We start from the raw sequence: 23,106 nt of genomic DNA, 5'->3' as shown, positions 1-23,106 counted from the left end.
GCAAGTATCCCCGGATGACGGTACCTAATATAAGAGTGCGGCAGACGTTAAACATTGAGTTAAACATTCGGGTACCAACTGAAAGAGCGTGGATGCGAATCGCACCTGCAATTGAACGACCCATCATATCTTTGACCTATATATCGACATTTTCTAGTTCATCTAGTTTATCATTCTTTACACCAGACGCTTCCTTACTCTTCAAAAATGAGGAACAGTTTAAAGCAAATTGACGTTCTGCATCAAAAAGGAGAGTACAGCCGCGGTACAAAATCTGATGAAAGAGAAAAGAATCGTAAGACCCGAGGTATTCGGAAAATCGGAAGCCTAATAAAATAATTTTTCAGTATTTTTAGCCATGGAGCATTGAAATGTAATCAAGTTTGATTATTTATATAATAATAGTGTAGACTGCCGCAGGTTGAGAAAATTAGATTATTTTTAAAAGCATGTAAATAGCTTACTCGAAACATCATATCTAAGCCTTCCCTTATATTCAAGTTGATTTAGAAGAAACTAGATGCATATTTTCTTTGTAAGCCGAGTGGGTCATAAAAAAATAGCAAAAAAAATTATTGGAAACTTTTTCGAGGCATTTTTGTTTTCCTCCAAGAAACGGTTAAGGGATTTTTATGTATTTAATAAGTTTTGAAGTGCTCTCAACCATCAAAGACTATTTATATATATGCATTGTGATGATATAAAAAGTGCTTATGTTAAAATGGCTTGACTGTGCTGCAGGTAGAGAAATTCAAATTTTTGTCAATGCAAGTTCTTCACCAAGCTTAATATTCTGTTTCTTTTTATTTGAATCAATAAAAAAATCAAGAATTTAGATTTTTTTCCGTATTTTAATACACAATAGTAGCTTCGCAAACGTATAGCAGATAGTAAATTTTCACATCGGATATGATGCTATTTAATAGGATGTTAATGTTCGGAAGAATGCGGAAATTGTTTAACGAGATTTCCTTTTGCTTACTCTGCTTGATGGTATTGGCTCACGTATTATACTACACCATCGTGCACGCGTACGGTGACGGTATAATGTATGTAAATATGTACCCACACAGGCGATTGCTGGTTAATGAATTAAATCGTCCTGTGTGCCGTATGCCCTGTTCTTCGTAAACCTTATAAGCAGTGACCAGTTCCGCAGGACGGTTAAAACATGCTAATGGAATGGATAAGTGACCACATGCCAATCGGTTTATTCGTTTAATACATTTTCGCGACACCTGCCCTAGAAGTCTAGTGAATTATTTTGCATATCGCAACGTTTATACCTAAAGTAATCTAATCAATTATGAACTAACTGAAGATGACGAAGGTTTTGGTTAGGTATAGATTGTATCGAAGGCATTCTCAGCGCAATTCTAAATCTTTTACTCCATTAGTAAAATCATTGATTCAGCACCAAGTACCCGTGAGGCATAGTTTAGCACGTGAACCGACCAGTTGGGGTACGATGTTGGCCTAACAAGCCAGTCGTCGTATGTTCGAAACTCGGTTTGGCGGTGCTGCTATAGGGTCAGTAGGATCGTTGCACTAGCTCCGTAATTGTCCTGTACTCGAACAACCGGTTGCGAAGTCTGTCGATAAAGAAGGGCCATGGCTTTGCTTTTTTAGCCCGGCACGTGACAAGTGACTCATCCACATTGTTTAACTAATCCCATTTGTATCATTATTGTTTTTCTTGAAAATAGCAAACGATGCTGTTCAAGTTTACCTCTAAACTGTGAATGAATCACCAATGTTTAGGGAATTTCACTAGAAACCTGAGCTAATAAGCAATACAGTTACAAATTTGATCGCACCTAGTTTTGCAATTTAGCTTTTAATATCTATCTGTATTGACTTGTACTTACCAACTTAAATCATAACCCTCTTTGGTTACGTTACAACCGAGCGTTATTGCTTTTCCAATATCATAAAACTTCGAACTAGAACTGGGATCATCGTAGTTAGGCTGTAGGATTTCTGAAAAAACGGAAACAATAAACAGAATATTCCATTACTCATCAATCTAGTCAATGTTTTGTGCTGCGAATATTCAAAAGCGAATTGAATTAACTAGAAATATAATAATATTTACTGGATGTAGGTAGCTAGTATAAAAAATTTATTGAATTATTGCATTAGGTATAACTAAACAATTAGCTCTCTAGTTTTTTTTATACTCAGTGGTAAGTGGTAATCACGATGGACCCTAATTTTGATAGCATTAGCAATGCTAAAGTTAGCGAAGGCTATTTGAATACATACAGGAAAATATTTTACATGAGTACCACAGAAGCTGTTACATATACTAAATATGTAAAACCGAGAATAAATAAACTCTAATTGCATCCATCCTATATATTACTCTTTTTAAAACAAATATCAATGCAATAGGGTGATTAGATTTCTAACGAGAAGGCACTGGCTGGGATAACACTCCCTGCATTGTTTTCATCAAATTTTCACGGGAAACTTCAGTCATAAGCAGTCATAATCGAGCAATACAGAATGTTTCCTTCATCCGGTATCGTGCCAGTAGTACCACAGAGAGTAAGCCAACCAGATAGGTTGGCTTTAGTATGGTTAAAAGTTTAAAATAAATTAAGAATTGATTTCTTTACTTTTGTGACGTGTCTCCACGTCTACGCAGTACGTCAATTGCGCGGTTGTGTATCAGAAAAGATCGTTTATTTACATTCTTTTATTTGTTTGTCATTTTAACTAGCTTTCTTTATAGCTTGAAAGCATAGCAAGAATAAATCTCCAAGATTAAAAATCGCATATCGGATAAAAAAGAATAATTAAGCATTACCGTTACTATTCTCACGAGCCTGCCACAAGTATGTTTGAATCTCGGCTGGGTGATACTGTTAGATAGAGTCAGAACGATCGTTGCACTAGCCCCGTAATTTTCCTGTACTTTAAAAGCCGTCTGGGAGGTCTTTCGATAAAGAAGGGTCAAGACTTTGAAAGATGGTTTAAGCCCACAGCTTCGCTCTGCTTCCTTTACTTCAGGTGCAGCTTCAGTAAACACAAAATTTCGCACAGCCTTTATCTCTTGGAGGTTTTGAGGTTAGTTAGTCATATTGGATATTTTTCGGATATTGACCTTGCTCAAAACGTGTAGTTCAATAAAATGAACTGCTGTATTCCAATCCGAAATAAATCAACTTGAACAAACAAAAATGTGTACATCGAAATGGGCTATACGAGAGGGTGACGAAGAGCCATGTATGAATATTTTATCAGTTTATTAGAATTTGTGTTTCTTTAATTATTAATGTTGACAGGTGCGTTTTTTTTTTCATTTTCTTTTCACCACCAGTTAAAAATTCTTTCCAATTTGTAGATTCTCTTAACAATTTTAAACGTATTTTGCCCCGCCTAAGTGGTGCAAATGGAAGACCAAAAACCTATTTTGTGATGAAACCATCGTGTATGTGATTCCTAGTCTTCACTTTAATAATAACTGCGTTAAAATATATGAAATGTCACATTCTATCCCTAAGTTTTTCAATTCTGTGCACATTCTAACAACCTATCGATACAATCGGCCGAAAGGAAGAGATCGTTGCGTAATTTGACGAAACGCTTTACTTTCGGAACATCAACCTGGTCTACGTTCAGATGAAATAAACATCCATGACCTGTTGGGACAAGGACACTTTGTGCCTTGTTTTTTTGAAAGATAAATAGATTATAGGCATTTCATGATAATTGTAAACATATGGAACTTAAAACGTCCTTGAAGGAAGGATGATCATGAAGAAAATGGTTGGGGAAATTTGATCTTAAAACTGTCGATTAATTTTCATTATTTGGCAATTGAAAAATCACCTTTTAATAAAATCGATACGATGGCTACATTCATTAGGAATCGACTGGTATGCAAATTACAAAAATCCTTTCAGAATTTGCAGAGCTGTTAGCATTATAAATCTTTCATATTCTCGTAACGGTAACAAAACATAGCTAAAGATACAACGAAATCAACATTTGTTTGGTACGGTGCAGGGCACAGGTAAAATGGTTAGAAACGTGTTTAAGTAGCTGAAAATTTCGTCTACATTGAAGAAACTGACGATAAAACTCAAATAAGAACGTTATCCCAGTAACGTTGTAAGTTTTATCGCACACTTACAACGGTTTTTAAGGCCAGATTTGGTTATAAAAGCTATCATAAGAGTGCAATAAAACTCAAATTGTTTATTGAGTAGTTGTAATAACTCTATGCTGTCGAAATTATAGCATTGTTCGCTATGAATATGAATATTTTTCGTTTCTATGTGGCAGCAGGGACCGAAACGGTTACACTTTTTCTATACATTTACCAGCATGCACACTCTTAACCAATACCATCGCTCAGTACTGTTTCTGTATCGACAGTGCCTATCTCTTGTAAGTGTCAAGACTAGCTCGAATATGTACGTTTTCGTACGTGAGCTGACGATTCATCAAAATGTCGTGTAGAAATGGCATGCATTTGCAGTTTTTTGCCTACAGTTATAGTTGGAAAAGTGATAAGTTGGAAAAGGAAGATAAGTGATAGAGAATAAGGTGTAAAACCGTGTTGTTTGGATGAAAGCCGTATATTTGGCTTACGTGCGCAACAGCAAAAGAGAATATAGAAAAGTGTATCCAACACTCATGACATTTTCTCCACCGTACCGTGTACAAGTGTACGACACGTAGAACAAAAGATGTTTTAGTTGTTCTTGCATTTCTTTTCGGTCCTTGGGTACAAGTCGCATATATAGTCGCGAATATCGCGTATAGTCGCGAATATCGCAAGACTGTTAGCAACAAAAAATGTTAAATGTCTTCTAATTTTTGTCACCAACCAGTACATTTAACGTCCCTGTATGGCAGTTTTGTGTCCAGAAAACAGAGAACACAGACAGAAAAGAGACATAAACGGCGCAAAATGAAGAAGCAGACGCAAGTTGGGAAATTGCAGTTTCCCGAATGAGTGGTAGGGATTTCTGCATAGAGCATAGACAAATCTTTTCTTCAGAAATAGACAGACAGATACTAGTCAGAGAAATCAAAGATTGGGATGCTGTGGATACAAGCAGCCTGCAGATCAAGTATACTATTTGTTGCCAAAATACGGGATTTCATCTGATTGTAAATTTAGATAAATTCTTCTATATTAAATTTCGTATTTATCAACACAATGAAGCCTCTTACCAGGGCAAGTAGCATTTGCTCGAGAAGCCTTTTGTCCGTTGGCAAATTATAATTAATCCTGACTCTAGAGTGCGAGATTAATTGAAAAGTAGTAAAAAATATGGAGAAGAAAAAGGTCGAATAACACCGATACTTAAGCACGGATAATAAACAGTTCGATCAATCTACAGCGAGACTGCAAAGAGTACGCACTGCGCAATACAGAAAAACACACCCGTGAAACAAAATGCTGATCGCAGTGATAATGTCCACAAAAAATCAGAGGGGTTGTGTACAAGACACGGCCGCATATATAGGTGACGCAGGACTACGTAAGTCTCTTTGTAGTGATAGTAGCATGTATTCATGCTCGTAATCATTCGATTCTTCATGTATACATGCTATATGCAACATATATACATGCTACATGCGTTGTATGTAACATTTATCAAAGTAGTAACATTGCATAAGTTCAAATCTCAAAAGATTGTGCATTTGAAAACTATTTAACAAAATCAAGAACACAAACTATTGCTTTCCTGCTACCTTATTAAAGATTGTTTTTATTATCCATGGTTTCCCACGTTGAAGGGATTTTACCAATTCAATCCTATTTTATCAACAGCACATCTTTTCACTACACTTCTAATGAAACGGCATCGGCAAGCATGCGCATTCATACAGAGTCGTATTATAACCGGATACTTCAGCTGTAGCACATTTTTCCAACACAGATATCAAATTCGCCGAGGTTTAATCGTCTCGCAGTAAAGAATTTACGATCTGTTGGGACAACGAACTTGTGTCATTTTTCTGGCACACTTCCCTTACACAGACATCAAATTGGACTAGGTTTAATCGCGTTCGTATGAAATCTGTTGGCACGAGGTGGTTTTGTCACTCTTTCTGGCGTACTTCCCAAGCACAGATATCAAATTGGTATAGGTTTAGATCATCGTAAAGAATCTTCCAACCAATCACGAAGCGAGAATTCTGGTAAAACATAGGTTCATTATTTTCAATTTTTCAATAGTTCAACATCAAGAACCCATGCTTTTCTTCATTTGGGTCAATTCTTAGAAGATTTTTCGATCGATTGGTGTAAGAATATTGAAAATCGATCGGAAAACCGCTGAGCTATTAGCGCTCAAAACCTTTCATTTTTCGTGACGCTCGCATTTTTCGATTTTTTGGAATGACACCCTATATCTCAAAACTTGCCGTAAGACGTAGTCCTACGTCAAAAGTTAAATAACTTTGAGGTGGGAAACACCAAATCAATCGTTGAAAACTGCTTCTCTAAAACATATACAATCATGGGTCACACTCAATTGTGGGTCATTTTAGCTTTAGCTGCTAATTTCCGTTTGACTTTCACCTAATGATTGATCACATTGTTAGTGCTACTTATAAATAACAATTTTATCAATCAATTAGTATAATATTCACGCATTAATCGGTAGATAAACCTAAAATGATTCATAATTGTGTTTGACCCATGATTGTGGACTGACTGTATAAGTTTTAGAGAAGCAGTTTTTAACGATTCATTTGATGTTTCTCACCTCAAAATTATTTAACTCTTTGTAGACATTATCACTGCGATCAGCTTTTTGTTTCACGGGTGTGTTTTTCTGTATTCCGCAGTGCGTACTCTTTGCTGTCTCGCTGTAGATTGAGCGAACTGTTTATTATCCATGCTTCATGTAGAATATATGTTAATATGTAATGAAAACGTACGACCTGTTGTACAACTTAGCCTATTTTATTGGCTGATTGTGCTATTTTATCACTGCAAAGAGGTAGATGAAACGCCCATATCATTAGTCATTAAGTATTATTTTGAGAGAAAGACAAAAATTTCATAAAAGTCTTTAGCTTAGAATACATTCGAACGATACAACCGTGCGAAGGACAAGGGCTATCACTTTAACAGGGCACTTTAACATATGCGCAATTCTGAGTGTAAACGAAATTGTAGCGCCACTTGTTCGTGAATTGGTCGCACGAGGATTTTTTGGTATGTCATAGGAATCAGCCTGAAACAGGTACAGATATCTCACCGAAAACGACTCCAGGTTCCCGATTTGTTTCCACCTTGCCTTGCATTTGGTTTTGATAACTCGAAAATATCTTGGATTTAAATTCGCAGCTCAATTTGATCTTTAGTCTATCTGTAATAGTCTCTTAGCTCAACTTTTTAACGTTTTGTGTGTGACCGAGTAGAACATCTACCCGGTCAACATTTGATGTATTAAGAACATCTACTGCGGTAGAGGGTGCAGACTTAAGTTTCCCAATATATCCTTTTTTTCAAACGATTGTTTCTTGCAAGCGCTCATTTTCCATTTTACATTTCCAGTTCTGTAGTCATATTTGATTTGCTTACACACAAGAATGTGATGATTTTTTCCGAAATGCCAAACTGCAGGTTTTTTCGTTGAAGATGCCACATTGCAGGATTTTTCCGTATCAATGTTGTCTTTGTTTTTGCTAATTGTGGCATTGTGGCACAGCTGTCTTCAAAAGAGTTTTTATATATTCATTGTCAAAGTGGCACTATAGAGCATGAAGAAAGTTTTATAGTTTTACACGTTAAAAAAAATTGTGATAAATTCACTCGCACCGCAATTATGTTCGCATGTTTTCTGTTACAATATTGGAAACCAAGTTTGCTTACTTACTGAGCCTAGTGACCTGAAATGGCACTTACGTGCTGAAGAATTTCTGCTGAACCATGCGTAAGGAATCAAATAGAAAAAGAAATAGCACTCTCATTCAGAAAGCTTGCTGGCGAATCGATGCTGGGAGCAACACCATGTATGTGTTTGTTGTTTGACGCAAAAGCCTAACCAAAAAAGAACGCTGCTTTTAGTTTTACATTACATTATGGGCTTCATGTTGACAAAAGAAAAAAGGCAGAGTATAAAATAGTGACAAAAAAATCTGTTTATTATCAAGTATAGCCTTTTATACAATACGTAGCAATAGTAGTCTATGGTGGGCTTACAAAACTGGCAATCGGGCGGAATAGGAGCAGCATTCGGGGTACTAACTGAAGATTGAATTTTGCATGACAATTAAAACAACAATATTTAACAACTTAAAAGAAGCCATTTTTTCTCAAAAGATTTTCCGTTGCATTTGCAGCATGAATGATGTTTTAATATGAAAAACAATGGAAACATTGTTAGAATAGCAGCAGAGAATTTAGATTTTTATCTTTTCAGAGCAGAGAGTTATCCAATTCGTCAACAAGCTTTGAGAGGTAGCCTTTTAAAAATGCGAAATGTGAATGTGTGGAATGAAAATAACATATTACATGCTGTAAGAGATGGTAATTTCGGTATACTATTAATTCCAATGTATTTATTTTTTCTGCATGCGTCTGTACAAAAGCCGAAATGGATGCCGGCTAAACGGAAACGGTGTAGTAAACTTTGTGAAATAGCATGGATGATTAAGTTTGTTAATTGACCATGTTAATGCACTTTTTGAAATTTATTAAAAACTTGACCTATTTTTAGCTCCAAAGCTTAAATTTAAGAATTCATAGAAAAATATGCATCCGTTCTAGCATTCTCTAACGATGTTGAGTGTGATAAATGCAACTCCGTTTGGTTCGGTCGACATGCTAAGTTTAAAATAGGATTTTTTTTCAATATTTCGACTTGACACGCAAAATGTCAGCTTTTAAAAAATCAATTCCAACAATTATTGTCCAAATAGATCAAAAATTAGACGTAAGATTTAAGCAGCGTACAATCAAATGATCTATGGTCCTCTAAAATCATTTGTGAGGAACGTGCTGCTTGAGCCAAAGATGCTGATACCTCTAAAATCAACGTTGTAATGTTTGCAATTGCTTCAGAAATCGTTCAAACTACAAATGATCCCCGTTGCTGAATACAATTTCACGGTGAAAAATCCTAGGTAACTAATAAGCATTACCAATGCCATCCTAATGCAAGACAATAAGCATTTAAGTTACTTTAAATGCCACTTAAAAACTACTTTGGCAAAATATACAGCTATAGCCATAGCTATAGTATACCTTACTGCTAACTCTCTTATAGTGCTGATAATGCTTAATTGCGGCTGATTACTGACAGGCAAAATTTGAATAGAATTTTGGATGTCGATTTAATGAAGTTAGGCAGTGAAAAAGCTAATAAACAGCAACGTGCAGTATAAAATGTTAGATATACTAATAAGCGGCTGATTTACTGCTTTTGGCAATGCTTATTGGTTACCTGGGATGTTATGTCTTGCGAGCTGAACCAAATCTTTCAAAGTAAATTTGAACATTTTGGTAAAGTTGTACGACCGATTTAGTACAGAACATTGGACAAAAGCGATAAAATATTTCAAAGAATCAACGCACCAAAAACACCAATTTTTGATAGATAAAAATTACCTTCAAAAACAGCTCAAATGCCATAGGCCGAGACGTCGGCAATAGTAAATAAGTGTTTTTTAATTGATTCAGTGGAATTTTTGTGTCTTAAATGTTATAAATTATATATTAGTAGTAAGGTGAATAACGTTTATGTCACGTGATCGCTTTATGTCCAAGGGAAAACGAACAGTAGTAGCTTTTAAAATGGGGTTGAACAAGTTTTAGTAGCTAAAGCTTTGTATTGATTTCTATTCTTAATCGCATATGTTAATTTAGTATGGGTTTCGTTACTGATTATTTAGAAGATTGACAAAAAATGAGTGTCTTAATCGAATTAAATTTCTCAAAAATTGTGAAATCTTTATGGAAGACCATTTTTGTCATGTCAATATAGTTTTGCTGAAAAGAAAAACAGTTTTTGAGTCTTGCACGCAATGCGCGCCCAGTAAGCTCCGGGGTACGATACTGATTTAACAAGCCAGTCGTCGTCGATTCGAATTTCAACTGGGCGGTGCCGCTATTGAGTCAACAGGATTTTGACACTAGCCCCGTAGTTTTCCTGTACTCTAATAACCGGCTGCGATGTCTGTCGATAAAGAAGGATCAAGTTCTTAACGACGTTTAACCCACGGCTTTGCTTTTAGGCAATACTAAACTTGCTCGCAATTTTGAGTTGCATCTAGCGAGCATGCATGAGTTGCAACTATAGGTTATTTGCTAGTTGGCGCTGGGGCGCCAAAAATTTCAACTAGGGCTTCCGTTAGAGACCGAATAGGGTTCTTATATTATCAGGTTCTCTGAGACTAGATATCTTGTTTCACTAGTTTGAGTCACGACTTGTTTTTAAATAGACAAATATATTCAAAATTGAAAATAAAAAAAAAGATCAAATATGTGTGTAAATCTTGAATATGTGGATTTAAATATTGTCTTCATTAAAGTTTTAAATTAAAAGTTTTCGAAGCGAACGAGTTGTGAAACATCAAAGTGCTTTATATTAAAAAAAAGGTCTATTAAAGTTTTACTTTTTTGTCCTAAAAATAATTCATGCCCGTAAAATGTTAGTATTTTTGCAAAATTTCAGCACAGTACGTCTTTTTAGATATTGCCCAGAAATGGCCTCTTTTATAAATACTTTTTTTCGAAAAGTAAAAGCGATGTCCAACCAGGTTGATACAAATAGCTTTTTGATTGGAGTCAATTGTATTAGTTTTAAAGTTAGTTTGTGTCTTCATCAAAGTTGTGTTCAAAGCATGGAAATGCAATAAAAACTCATCAAACGTTTCGTTTTTAAAATATTTATAAATACTTTATAGTTCAAAAAAATATATTTATATTTGAAAAGTATTTGTTTATTGATTGACGTTTGCTAAGAGGTAACGCAATTAAAACTTTTCGCGTTTTCTCATGAAGCTTCGTTTTTCTTGAGATTGGGCTTTATAGCTCCATTGAAAGCAATTTATTTAGTGGCAATCCCAGTTTGAATTTCAAGATGTCGGAAACTGAGTTAGATTGTAATTGCTTTTACCCCAATTTACTTCATATGTGTCGAAAGACGAATGTCATTAACAGTAAAATATTTAACATACTTAGTCATTCATAAATTCATTCATTCCTTCGAATACGTGTTTAAAGCGTATGATAAAACCTGTGAAAGTTAACTTGCACTCGAATATGCCAATTTAGGTTGCTGATTCTGAAACAGTAGAAATCTAATCCTATTCTAGGAAAAAACACACATAATTATGACCTATGTTTGCTAGTGCTAAATACTGAAAAACTGCAAAAGTCTAGTAAAGTTTTAATTATCATTCTAGGAAATATTTTATACGAGCGTGTAAATGTGTTTGAGCGTAAAATTGAGAAAAAATGGCTGCTAAAAATGGGTGGAAAATACAGAAAAAAAGTAACAAGCAAGGGAAATATATAAACAGAGAAAAATCTCCGAATAAAAATTGAAAATAAACCAATCTAGAAGGATAACAACACAACATAACACCGTACTGCGCGCACGTACGTAGGCGGCACCTGGCGCGGTTTTACGAAATCAACAGACTTCTAGCTAGATTATTTAAGAGGTAAAGTCAAGCAAAAGCTTCCATTGAACGATCCTCACCCGCACTGGCGGCCACATGCTGACGGTGTTCTTGTTCGTGCTCCTGATGATGATGGTGATGGTGATGTCCTCCTCCTCCTCCTCCCGCTCCACCTTCGCTGCCATGTCCCCGCATAGGGTCAACAGAGGAGTGTTGTTTTGTTGTTGATCCGCTAATAGTGGTTGAGCCGCCGCTGCCTGACACCGTCGTTACCGAACTGCTGGGCAGCACTATTAGGGCAGTTGTAGTAGTGCTACTAACGACGATAATGCTGCTAGTGGGTTCAATGCTTATGCTGCTGGTGCCGCCGCCGCTGCCGCTGCCGCTGCTGCTGGCACCACTGGTGCCAGTTGTTGGCACAACAGCTTCAACGATCATCATTTTCTCATCCTGGATGCGATCCAACTTGCGAGGTGGCTGCACAGGACCGATGTGATGTCGGCGGGGTAGTTCTTCCTCGCTATCAACCCGAATGACACCGTTAATCTCACTTTTGTTCATTATCAATTTGTCGATGCTGTCCTCGATCGAGACATCTTTGCTCTCGATTACGATGGACGTATCATAATCGTCGCTCTCGTCTCGGTCGCCACGGTCATCCTCCGGTAGGGCTATCGGCACGTGACTGTGCTTTAGCATGGTGTTAGATTTATCTTCCTTATCTTCCAAAGGTATGGAGAATGCCCCGGAAGCAATATCCACATCTTCCATGGGAATAGTAACGGCGTTCTTGTTATTATTTTTATTAGTACTCGCATCACCGTTTCTGTCCTTGCTGATTCTTGCCGATTCTGAATAGTCATCTCCCTTAATGCCTCCAAGGGCATTCGGGCGAATTTCGATGTCTTCCGGTTGGTTTTGATTTTCACTAAAAACATGCGAAATTTTCTGTTTGTCGTTAGATTTTGTAGATTTATCGCCTGCAGCAAGATGGTGATGGTGCGATTGCGATGCTTGACGGTGATGGTGCGGGGCGTGTTCTGATTCCAGACCAATTGTGTGCACGTCGAGGGGCAGCAGCGAGCTGGGGGTGGTCACCGGGTGACGCGATGCTGCGATTGAGGTAATCAAGGTTGGTTTAATCGTTGTCAGCAGCAGTGGGCCCACCACAGGCTCGTCCAGTTTGTCTAGTAAGGTAACAGTTTTGTCATGGCTGCTGCCGATGGCAGTGCTTCCTCCCCCGCTGGAGGATCCATTGCGATGCACGTAAAGCATGTGATAGTTTTTGTACAGCGAATTGCATTGATAGCGACCCTGGTGCTTCGGCAGGGCACGTTGAACGCTAATCGTGGCTTCGATCTTGTCCCGATTGCCTTCGGATAGAAAGGGGATTGTAATGCGTCAGTATCAATCAAAATGGCCACAGAGCGGATAACAAAGTGTGCACAACTAGAGATGATGCATGGAAGCTGCTATGCCATTGCTGATCTGTGAGCCTAGAGCACGAACCATTGACGGGAACTCATAGGTTTATTTTTCCAATTGTTGTTGTTTTTTTTTAAATTTCTTCGAATTTGTGGGTATTAAAACCCTGCATGCTTGCGTCAATGGCTCTTTTCTAAAATAATAGGCAGGAAACAAACCTATAATTGAAACTACTTGTATAAAGCGTGCTACTCGCTTGAGCTTATAACGATTTCTGCCGCTGCTGCTGTTTGCTGCTGTTGTTGCTACTAATAAAATGCATAAATTTCGATTTGTTCGGAACTAAGCAATGTGGGTACAACGAAACGGGGAATGATGCGGAACAAAGCGGTTCCGGAACATTTGCATAATCATAACATCGTGTCCAAATAACATAAACAAAGGGAATAGTAATACATGCAAATTGTATCCTAGTAATAATACTGCTAAAGAATGAATGATGCTGTTCTTTAACCTATAACAACATTTTACTATATTTTGAAAACAAACTGATTTCATTCTGAAAAGCAAAGACCATTGAAAGTAGTTTTTTTCGGTTTATAGACTAGAAAATGTCGAACTATTTCTACATTTTTCAAAATACAAAATGGGTGATGGATTAATTAATTGAGTTTCGCGACAAGAACCCGCTCAAAATGATCGTTTCCACAATAAACCTTCAGCACAAAATTTTAACTTTTTAGACGCTATTTAGTGGACGTAGACGTGACCGATGATTAATTGGCTTAAAAAAAAGTGATCTAACATGACAGTTTTACGCGCCGTTTTAGAGTTTATATTTTTTAGATTTTAGTTGCACATAGAAGATGTTATAATACAGGAAATTTTTTAAATGCAGTTAAGATCTTGCTTGCGGCTCAAAAGTTATGCAAGAAAATGTATTTTAATGGAGGCACACGGTATGTTGTAGGAAATTGATAGCAACAAAATATAATTTATTTATAAGTCATTCCACGGGAAGAATCCGATTCACGTGTAATCAAACTTCTCAAGATTACACCAAATTTTGAGGATATCTCAGGTCAAACAGAAAAAATCCCAGATTTGATGCCGATTGGACCTCCCCTTGATCGGTTTGTTCCTTTTTTTAAGTCTTGTTTTTGTTTATATTTGAGTTTTGTCGTGTGCTCGAATCTCAGACCCCTCCAAAACTCTTGTATCAAGGACATATTCTAACTAGTCTCTACATTTCCGCAAAAAACTGATACTTGAGCACGGTTAGTAAGCAGTTCGCTGAATTTGTAGCGATACTGTAAAAGAAGGAAGTGTGGAATATGTAAAGAACCACCATCTGGGCGATACCACACCCAAGCAAGAATGTAAGTTTTATTGTACTCTTACAATTTTGGTCTTAAATGCCATCATAAGAGTGTAATAAAACCCAAATTGTTACTTGGGCACAGTAGATCAAAACACTGCACAGTAGTTTAAAATGCAAAATACGCGAACCTCAGCATTTTCAAAGAGAAAACGTGATAAAAAGCTACAGTGTTATTAGCAAAGTTGTTGTAGAGTATGTTACTGTTACATCGTAATTGCCCATTCCCGTCCTATCCAACACAAATTATTAAAAATATCAGCGTTTTTTACGGCACACAATGCAAAATTAGTTATTTCCTAACTAAACTAAACCAAACTAAAATATTGTTGACTGTCATACGCGATCAATAAAATTGAGCAGAGATCTAATTAACTGCTTTTTTTTTCATTTATTCCTAGCAGCCAAATTCCACATGTTTTTTGTGCGACGAAGAAGAAAATGTCGACTAACGGGTGGCAACTAAAATTTTGGAATTTTTTCGCGACCGTTTTGTTCAACAACAAACGACCTCAGAGAGAAATGAGAGTATATATGTGATAGCTCTCTCCTCTCCTCTTTTTGCTATTTTTTATTTTTTATGCTTACCCAGTTTTGCTAAAAATGGCGTCGAAACAAGAAGCATTTCGGGAGCGCTGCAACAGAAATCTCAGCAAAAAGTGTACGGTACAACATTTAAAAAGCAAATATGTTGCGGCTTCGACTGTATACCATATCCAAAGATGCCCAAGAACTATTCGCAAGCAAGATAGTGGAAGACCAGCCAAAATTATGGACGCAGAAGAACATCGTTCTCTTTCTCGTTTCTTCAACAACAAGCCCTCTGGTTTGGCTATCAATTAAGATGCACCAGACGAATGTTTGAACAAAATTTTGATCCCGTTTCTATACAAACATCATGCAGATGAACAATACGTGTTTTGGCGGGATAGAGCATCATCGCATTACGCCAAAAAAGTACAATCGTTCCTGAATACCCATTCGATCCCATTTTTACCCAAAAACCACGACCCGAAAAATCTGTCTCAGTGCCCCTAATCGAAGATTTCTTCGGGGTTTTGAGTTCCCTGGTGTACAAAACCAGCTCCTGTTTCGACGTCAAACGAAAGCTTCGCTGAACAGCCGATTACGGACTGTTTTCAAATGCACTCTAATTTTTTTTCAACAATGGATAATGTATCTTCAATTTCGGTAAATCAGATCTTCTTCATGTATCTTTGTCTTTTTTTGACAGGTTGAGAAAAAAATTCCAAAATTTTAGTTGCCATCCGTTAATCGTTTCAAGTGCACGGAACGGAAGGTAAGTGTGTTTGAGTCAAATCAGCACAAGAACTTTTGGAGTATTCATTGAATCCACCTAAGAAATGATGAAAATTAGAGTGGCTTTACTGACTTCGAAGGGAATTAGAAATAAACCCTATGTTATTAATGCCAACTTTTGACAGGAATAAATTTTTGTTTAATCCACCTTAAAGGGAGATAAAATTTTTTTTTTAATTATTCGAAAAACCAAATATGTTCTTCGACAAACTTGTAGAAAATAAAATTTAGAGAAACTTTGTTGAAGATACTTTGGCTATATTTCTTCAAACAAACGAAATACAATATATTTTGTATGAACAACACCTGAAAACTAAAACAATCCGTTTTACTCTTTTCAATGGCATTTTGAAGGCCCACTATGTTCTTGATAGTTGCTTATATTTTGAAAACACACCATTTTGTAGAATATGTCATAATGATATCTTGAAGTTTCATGCAGGATTTATGAGTTTTTTGATGAAAAATTGTTCCTTTTCATACCACGAAACGCTCTTCATTTTACAAAAAAGTTTACGTTTGACCGCGGCAGAGTCAGAGACAAGCAACACAAAAAAAAGGAACCAACTAATGTTTAGCAAAGTTATAGAAGCATAAATTTGTGAATCGACCTTCTGTTATCCCGGGAAAGTAGCAAATCTTTGATTTCAACAAAAAACTAATCATATGGCATATAAAATTTTTTAGCATTTTGTGAACGTGTCAATAAATTTGAGATTCGTCCACCTAATTGTCCTGAAACAGATTCCGGAGATCCGAAAATAGGTTTCTGAGTTACACGGAGTGTATCAATTATGCTACTTAGAAGACTCGATCTTCTCTCTGTCTATCTATTTTTCTCTTCTATCTTTCTTCTTTTCTTCTTCTTCTCTCGCTCTTCTCTATTTCTTCTTTTCTTTTTTCTCTTAATCTCTCTTCCTTCTCTTTATCTCTCCCTTCATTTCTCTCTCCCTCCTCTCTTTCTTCTCTTCTTCTTCTTCTTCTTCATCTCTCTCTTCTATCTCCCTTTCTATCCATTTTGTCCAAACCTCTACTCCTGTCATCTCTATCTTTTTATTCTGTGTCTCCAATTCTCTCATTATCTCTTCTCATTTTTCTCTTTCTTCCTTGTACTCTCCATCCCCCCCCCCCCTCTCTCTCTCTCTCTCTCTCTTTTTTTCTCTCTTAGTAGCTGGTGTTTTGAGTTATAAAAGTTACATTTCTTATTGAAATTAGAAACGGTCACAAGCCCATTCTCGCTTTTGCGGTTGTCTGTTCTACGATCATAGGATGGACATAAGTCACGTCGGTCGCTTACGGAGCCGGACTATTGAAACGGGAACTCGGATACTCGTCACCCACATAAAAAAGCGTTTTTAATCAAACATAATCGCAAAACTTTCCTTTATAAATGGCAATTCTTTCAGGGCTGCCCTGTACAGCATACAGTTATTTGGCATAACGCATTTTGACATGCAATTTGGCATAATGGCCATTTAATATAAAGACGGCTGCGCCACATTGTTGTTTACAAGGGACAAATCCATATGAGGACTAACGAAAAATAACTCGTAGGCGGTCTCGTATGCCCTAATCACAAAAAGGGCTATCAACTCGAATACAGCAATTAACGGGGCACTACTCTCCTCGATTCTACATACAACATACTCTACTATACCCTGTTTCATTTTCAGCTTACCATCACCGACAATTTCTCGATAAATTCCGGAATTTTTTTTTCATAGACTCACCATTTGTCTATAGATTTTAAGGCGGTGTACTAGTCAGTTGCACGAAATGAGTTGTGGCGCATTATGCTCGAATATGGTGTTCCAACAAAACTGATTGGGCTGATACGTGCTCCCCGTCAAAATAGCGAGTGAGACGGTTTGAAGCAAGGTGACGGGCTTTGGAATTTGGAATTCGCTGTTCATTATTGCATTGGAAGGCGCCACTCGAAGCGTGCATCGCGAAATCCCACATGCTCCTACGGTTCGAGAATATCGATATCTTTGATTAAACATAGTTAAACGTAGAGATTATTTGAATTGGCGCAGTGGCATTTTGAATTCAATGCCCTTTTGGCATTCAAGAAAAAAAACGTAGAGCTGTGGAAGAGACGTACATGAATCTTGAGGGGAAAACTGCGAGGCTTATCATAAATTCTTCCGAAATAAAGTGTATGAAGGCTGGTGGAGAGCGCGGTATAGCTTTTCGGGTGTTGTAAGTGCGGTGGAGATATTTTTGAAAAGATCGACGAATTTGTTCACCTTGATACACTAGTGGCATTTGACAACGATGTGATCCATAAAGTAAAAAGGCGGGTAGTGGCTGCCAACAGAGCCTTCTATGAATTGCGTAGACAGTGGAGCACTCGTAGCCTGCAACTCGTTACGAAATCCGTGCTTTATAAAATGCTAATCCACCCGGTGGTAGTCTACGGCCACGAAGCATGGTCGTTGAAGGAAAGCGACGGACGAGCTCCAGGTGTTTTTTGAGGCATAAAACCCTGCGATCAATTCATGGCGGCATATTTGAAAAAGGAGTATGGCACAGGCGCATGAATCACGCAGTAAATCAGGTATACAAAGATGCGGGTATTGTGAAGCAACTAAATTACGGCTAGCTTCAGTGGGCTGGGCACGTATCAAAGATGCCGAATAAGAGACCAGCAAAAATAATCTTCTGTAGAGAACCCGATAGAGGTAGACGACTTCCGGGCAGGCCCTTTACCCGTTGTATAGGCGCTGTTGATGAGGAGGCAAGAACAGTGGGTGTCAGGGGCAATTGGAGACTGGCAGCCAAAGACTACCAAACGTGGAGATGACTTTTGAGTTCGGCACTGATTCCATAAAAAGTAAGGTAAAGTAAGAGGAGATTTCCAGAAAATTTCGGTTGCGCTTCCGAAGGCGGGTTACCAAAAAACACTCACGATCTGCGGCCGTCTCAGCCTCAATCATCTAGGAAAACGACCATGTTTGAGGAATTATGCCAAATAATCGTTATGCCAAATGATGCCTGATGGCGTTATGCCAAATGGGTGGCACCTATTCTTTCTTCTGTAGTTGATGGCTTTTGTGGTCCTACCTTTTGCAATAATTACAAATTTGCATTGCTGTCTTAAGAAAAGTTTTAAAAGATTTTTGCGAATAACTTTGTTGAAGACAACGATATTCTTCTTCCATATCTTCTAACAGCAATTTTATTAAATAAAGATTTTATTAAATAAATATAGATAAAGATAGATGGTTTCACTTTCGTATCTTCGTGCATATTTCGGTTTACCTAATGAAATTCCTTTATGAAAATCAACGAGGCGAGATAAATCATCTCTGTTTAATCAATTCCGTTTAATCAATTCGTTCAAATTGATATCACAGTTAGGTTATTAACCGTTATGTGTACGGCTGGGTACCCGGGTACCTTTTGAGACTTTATAGCCTCGAAAAACAAGGTTTACGACAACTCAGCCAGCTAAAACTCGTAGAATGCTTCTAACTAGTGAGAATAAACCATTTGTCATCAACAGATTGCCTGTAGCAGCAGGGGGGGTCGAAGGGGGGGCCTTCGAATTTTTTTACCCCATAAGTGTTCGCATGGGTACCCGGGTACCCACCGAAATGAAATGCTTCTAACTTTATCAATTCTTGACCGATTTTGGATCTTGAACCGTCAAAAGATTGGAAAATTTGTCTATTTTTAGAGCATGAGACTTACCAAGCCTGGGACTACGACTGGTTCCCGTAAATCCGGATCTCCGGGACCATGTTCCGGATCCAAAACAAATGTGTACAATTGTCAATAAAACCATACAATATTGGTATCAAAATTCATGAAATCACTCCAGGAGTTGATGTTTATCCATTTTGAGTCCATTCAACTTATAGTCTTTGGAATGGCCACACCGGAGCAAATTACTGTGGGGCCTTACGGGACCGCTAACATATTTGGATAGAAAACCCTAGCAATATGTATATCAAAATTCACGAAATCACTCCAGGAGTTGAGTTTTATCCATTTTGAGTTCATTTGATAAGCTGTCCCTAGAATGGCCACTCCGGAGCAGGTTCCTGTGGGGCTCTATGAGACCAGTAACATGTTTGGATAGAAACCCTAGCAATATGTAACGAAAATTCGTGAAATCACTCCAGGAATTGAAATTTATCCTTTTTGAGTTCAGTTGATGACATGTCCTTGGAATGGCCATTCCGCCGAATTTTGACATATATATTGCTGGGGGTTCTAACCAAACATGTTACTGGTCTCATAGAGCCCCACAGCAACCTGCTCCGGAATGGCCATTCCGAAGATAACTCGTTAAATGGACTCAAAATAGATAAACATCAACTTCTGGAGTGATTTCATGAATTTTGATACCAATATTGTGTGGTTTTATTGACAATTGTACACATTTGTTTTGGATCCGGAACATGGTCCCGGAGATCCGGATTTACGGGAACCAGACGTGGTCCCATGCTTGGTAAGTCTCATGCTCTAAAAATAAACAAATTTTCCAATCTTTTGACGGTTCAAGATCCAAAATCGGTCAAGAATTGATAAAGTTAGAAGCATTTCATTTCGGTGGGTACCCGGGTACCCATCCGAACACTTATGGGTGTTAAATTTCCCGTACACATAACGGTTAAAAAGAGATCTACAAATTTTGCATTGCGATATTGTATTAATAATTGCCGTTTATGGGCAATAAATGAGTGGAATAATGATGAGGCAACCTGATTTATTTATGTACAAGTGCATGGTTTCTTAGATTATGCATATTTAGAGATATGCTATTCAAAAAGCAGACCCAAACAATTCCATAATAGGGCAAATTTTTAAGAATAGCTTGAAAACAAAAAACAAAATTAAGATAAAATGCATGGATCAATAAAAAATTATTGGTAATAAACAATACCTTAAAAATATTTCCTGCATTCTGGGTATGTAGGTCAAAATTAATAACATAATTTTGCAGCGCGTTGGATTTACCAAGTGGCAAAATCTCTATCTAATTTTAAGCGTAATCTATAATTATATTATCAAGGCGTAAAGGCGTTTAATAGTAAAAAACAAAAATAGGGCATATATTTGTATCGATATTTTCCGATGTGGTTAGAGATTTATGAAACTCCCAAAAATAAAAATTGCAATTCTAAATTTGATGAGAGTAATGAAGAAATCTATTGTTATACATGAAAAAAAAAACATAATGTCCACAGTTATTCCAAATGTGAAGCTTGATTCCAAAATAGAATTCATTTCTTCAGATGCTATGAATCTTTTCCATACTGAACGTGTAACGGAACAAATTATTGCGAGAAGGAGCCTCGAACATTTCGGTATGAGCTATTCGAATGAATACGTTTTTGGGGAAAGCAAGGCTATTAATTTTCAACAAATACAAAAATATACAGATAACGTCAAGGGAATTGTCACGCAGTACTATGATTCTTCTACGCAGTGAAAGAGCCTATACCTATGCGAGCGCGATGATGCTAAGCGAAAATATCTATTGCATTGAACGGGATCGCCAATAAAACGAAAAGTCCTACTACGGCCAGCAGCGGCAGCATTTGCTCAACTAAAAGCCGTGCCAACCAGCAACCAACGGGTGGTTGCGTAGCGGCAGCGAACGCAATCGCTCCGGTCCCTTGACGGAGCGTTACCTGCGATTCCCATCTCGCTCTCGATGTAGGAATGTTCGTCCTTGCCGTGGCGAATGTTGCTGTGCTTTCGGATCGGTTCACCATCCTTGTGCCACTCGACCGGATCGGCGATCGAGATGATGCACGATATCGTGAACGGTTTGCCGACCTCGACCTGGGAGTCACCGTAATAGATCACTTGGTACAGATTGTTAATGTCACGCTTGCGACCTTCGGTTTGGTCCAAACGCGCGCGCGTTCGCATTTGCGTTAGTGTTTGTCAATGTGTGTGGTGTGTATGGTGTGATATGAACGCATGTGGTTGGCGAGTGGGGAATAGAACGCAGAATATACAATAGTTAGTTTCCGTTCGAGTGAGGATTAAAATAGAGTATGGCAAGAAAGGTTTGTTTACATAACACTAGTCAACAAAATCGAAAGTATTCCGTAAACTGGAATTAATAATGTAGAAATGAAAGATTATGGTTTCTAAATATTTTTTGTGTTCAATTACGCCTCGATTTTGTGCAGTTTTGTTCTAATAATGAAAATATTTCGAACACCCGTTTCAGCAAGTCAAAAAACAAACGTCTCCTTTTTCATTTGAATCGGTAGAGGCTGCTTTAAGAACTCGCAGTAGAACCGGGCGGTAGTCGAAAATCATAATCTTTCGTTTTTCCAAATCGGATTAAAATTTAAGAATCTTTATTAATCGGTGTAACCGTTGTATGGCTTCAGGTGTAATGACACACCGGGTTGCTAGCTAAAACGATGAAGGAAAGTATGTAGTATGGCATATCACGTCATGAAAACTTTCCGTATAATTGTAAATCAACTACCTACTCGTTGCAATATGCTGTTTTCTAAGAAATGACGATTGTAACTGTGAATATTTATGAAATTACTGTGATGAAGTAGCTAGCGGCGTGAAATGCGATGAATTGATATTGATTCTTTTGAGCGTTGAATAATGTAGAAGTTATCTGCAATATACCTCAAAGTTTGTGCCTTCAGCGGCAAATATCATTCTGGCAACTAATTCTAAAATGTTGGGATTTTATAACAAACGTAACGTAAGAATGTGTAAATAATATAGTTGAAGCGAAAACATCTCACGATCGATCAGCATATGAAATATGTGTGAAAAGGCATCGAAGCCCCTTTCAAACAGTTTTTTTTTATCTCGCAAAAATCCTTTCGTGAGCATCGGAAAGAGAATAAACCTGCCAACAATGACGCCCCCCATCCACCCCAGTATGCATTCGTCACTATTCATCCCACAGCACCGTAGGGATAGCACATTTCATGGATGAAGAGATAGCTTTTTTGCATTATTTCTTGATTCGACGAGTGACAAGCTGGAGTCCTGTGTTGGAAAGAACCTTCTTCAACCAACCAGCAACGACTGACGAGTTTATAATTGGCTTATTTTGGTCGATTTGGCAACAACAAATACCGCCGGCGATGGAAGCTAAAAATAGTCAATCAATTTGACTCTGTTATTTTTAGCCCCAACGAGCGAACGACGAGCCTGAATGCACTTTTTATGTGGCAAGCGGAATGGCTGAAGCAAAAAAAAAAAACTGAAGGCCGCTTTCGGTTCACCGGCTGAATTGTTTCCAGCCGTGCCTAATTTGAAACTCAACTTGTACCCTATTTTTTGAAGCTAAATTATAGTCTTTCGACGGTAAGGGAGGTAAACATTAGAATAAACCAGACGGAAGGTGAGTAGACCTGGACGGTTTTACACACAGA

The 23,106-nt window shown here is 37.6% G+C and overlaps 1 protein-coding gene across 1 annotated transcript in view; it reads right to left on the bottom strand.

The window, feature by feature from the left end:
• Positions 1-23,106, bottom strand: part of LOC128740621 (uncharacterized) — an 89,523-nt gene that overhangs the window by 16,121 nt on the left and 50,296 nt on the right. Inside the window, exons 3-6 of the mRNA XM_053836183.1 lie at positions 21,373-21,582; positions 12,023-12,977; positions 11,685-11,920; positions 1,869-1,980 (exon numbers count right to left, since the gene is read on the bottom strand). Of these exons, the coding sequence (XP_053692158.1) occupies positions 1,869-1,980; positions 11,685-11,920; positions 12,023-12,977; positions 21,373-21,582 (1,513 nt within the window). The remainder of the gene's footprint in view (positions 1-1,868; positions 1,981-11,684; positions 11,921-12,022; positions 12,978-21,372; positions 21,583-23,106) is intronic.

The sequence above is a fragment of the Sabethes cyaneus genome, chromosome 3, assembly GCF_943734655.1.
Source record: "Sabethes cyaneus chromosome 3, idSabCyanKW18_F2, whole genome shotgun sequence".
Taxonomy (NCBI): Eukaryota; Metazoa; Arthropoda; class Insecta; order Diptera; family Culicidae; genus Sabethes; species Sabethes cyaneus.
Note: the sequence above shows the minus strand (reverse complement) of the source record. Positions and strands in the feature narration are given on the sequence as shown.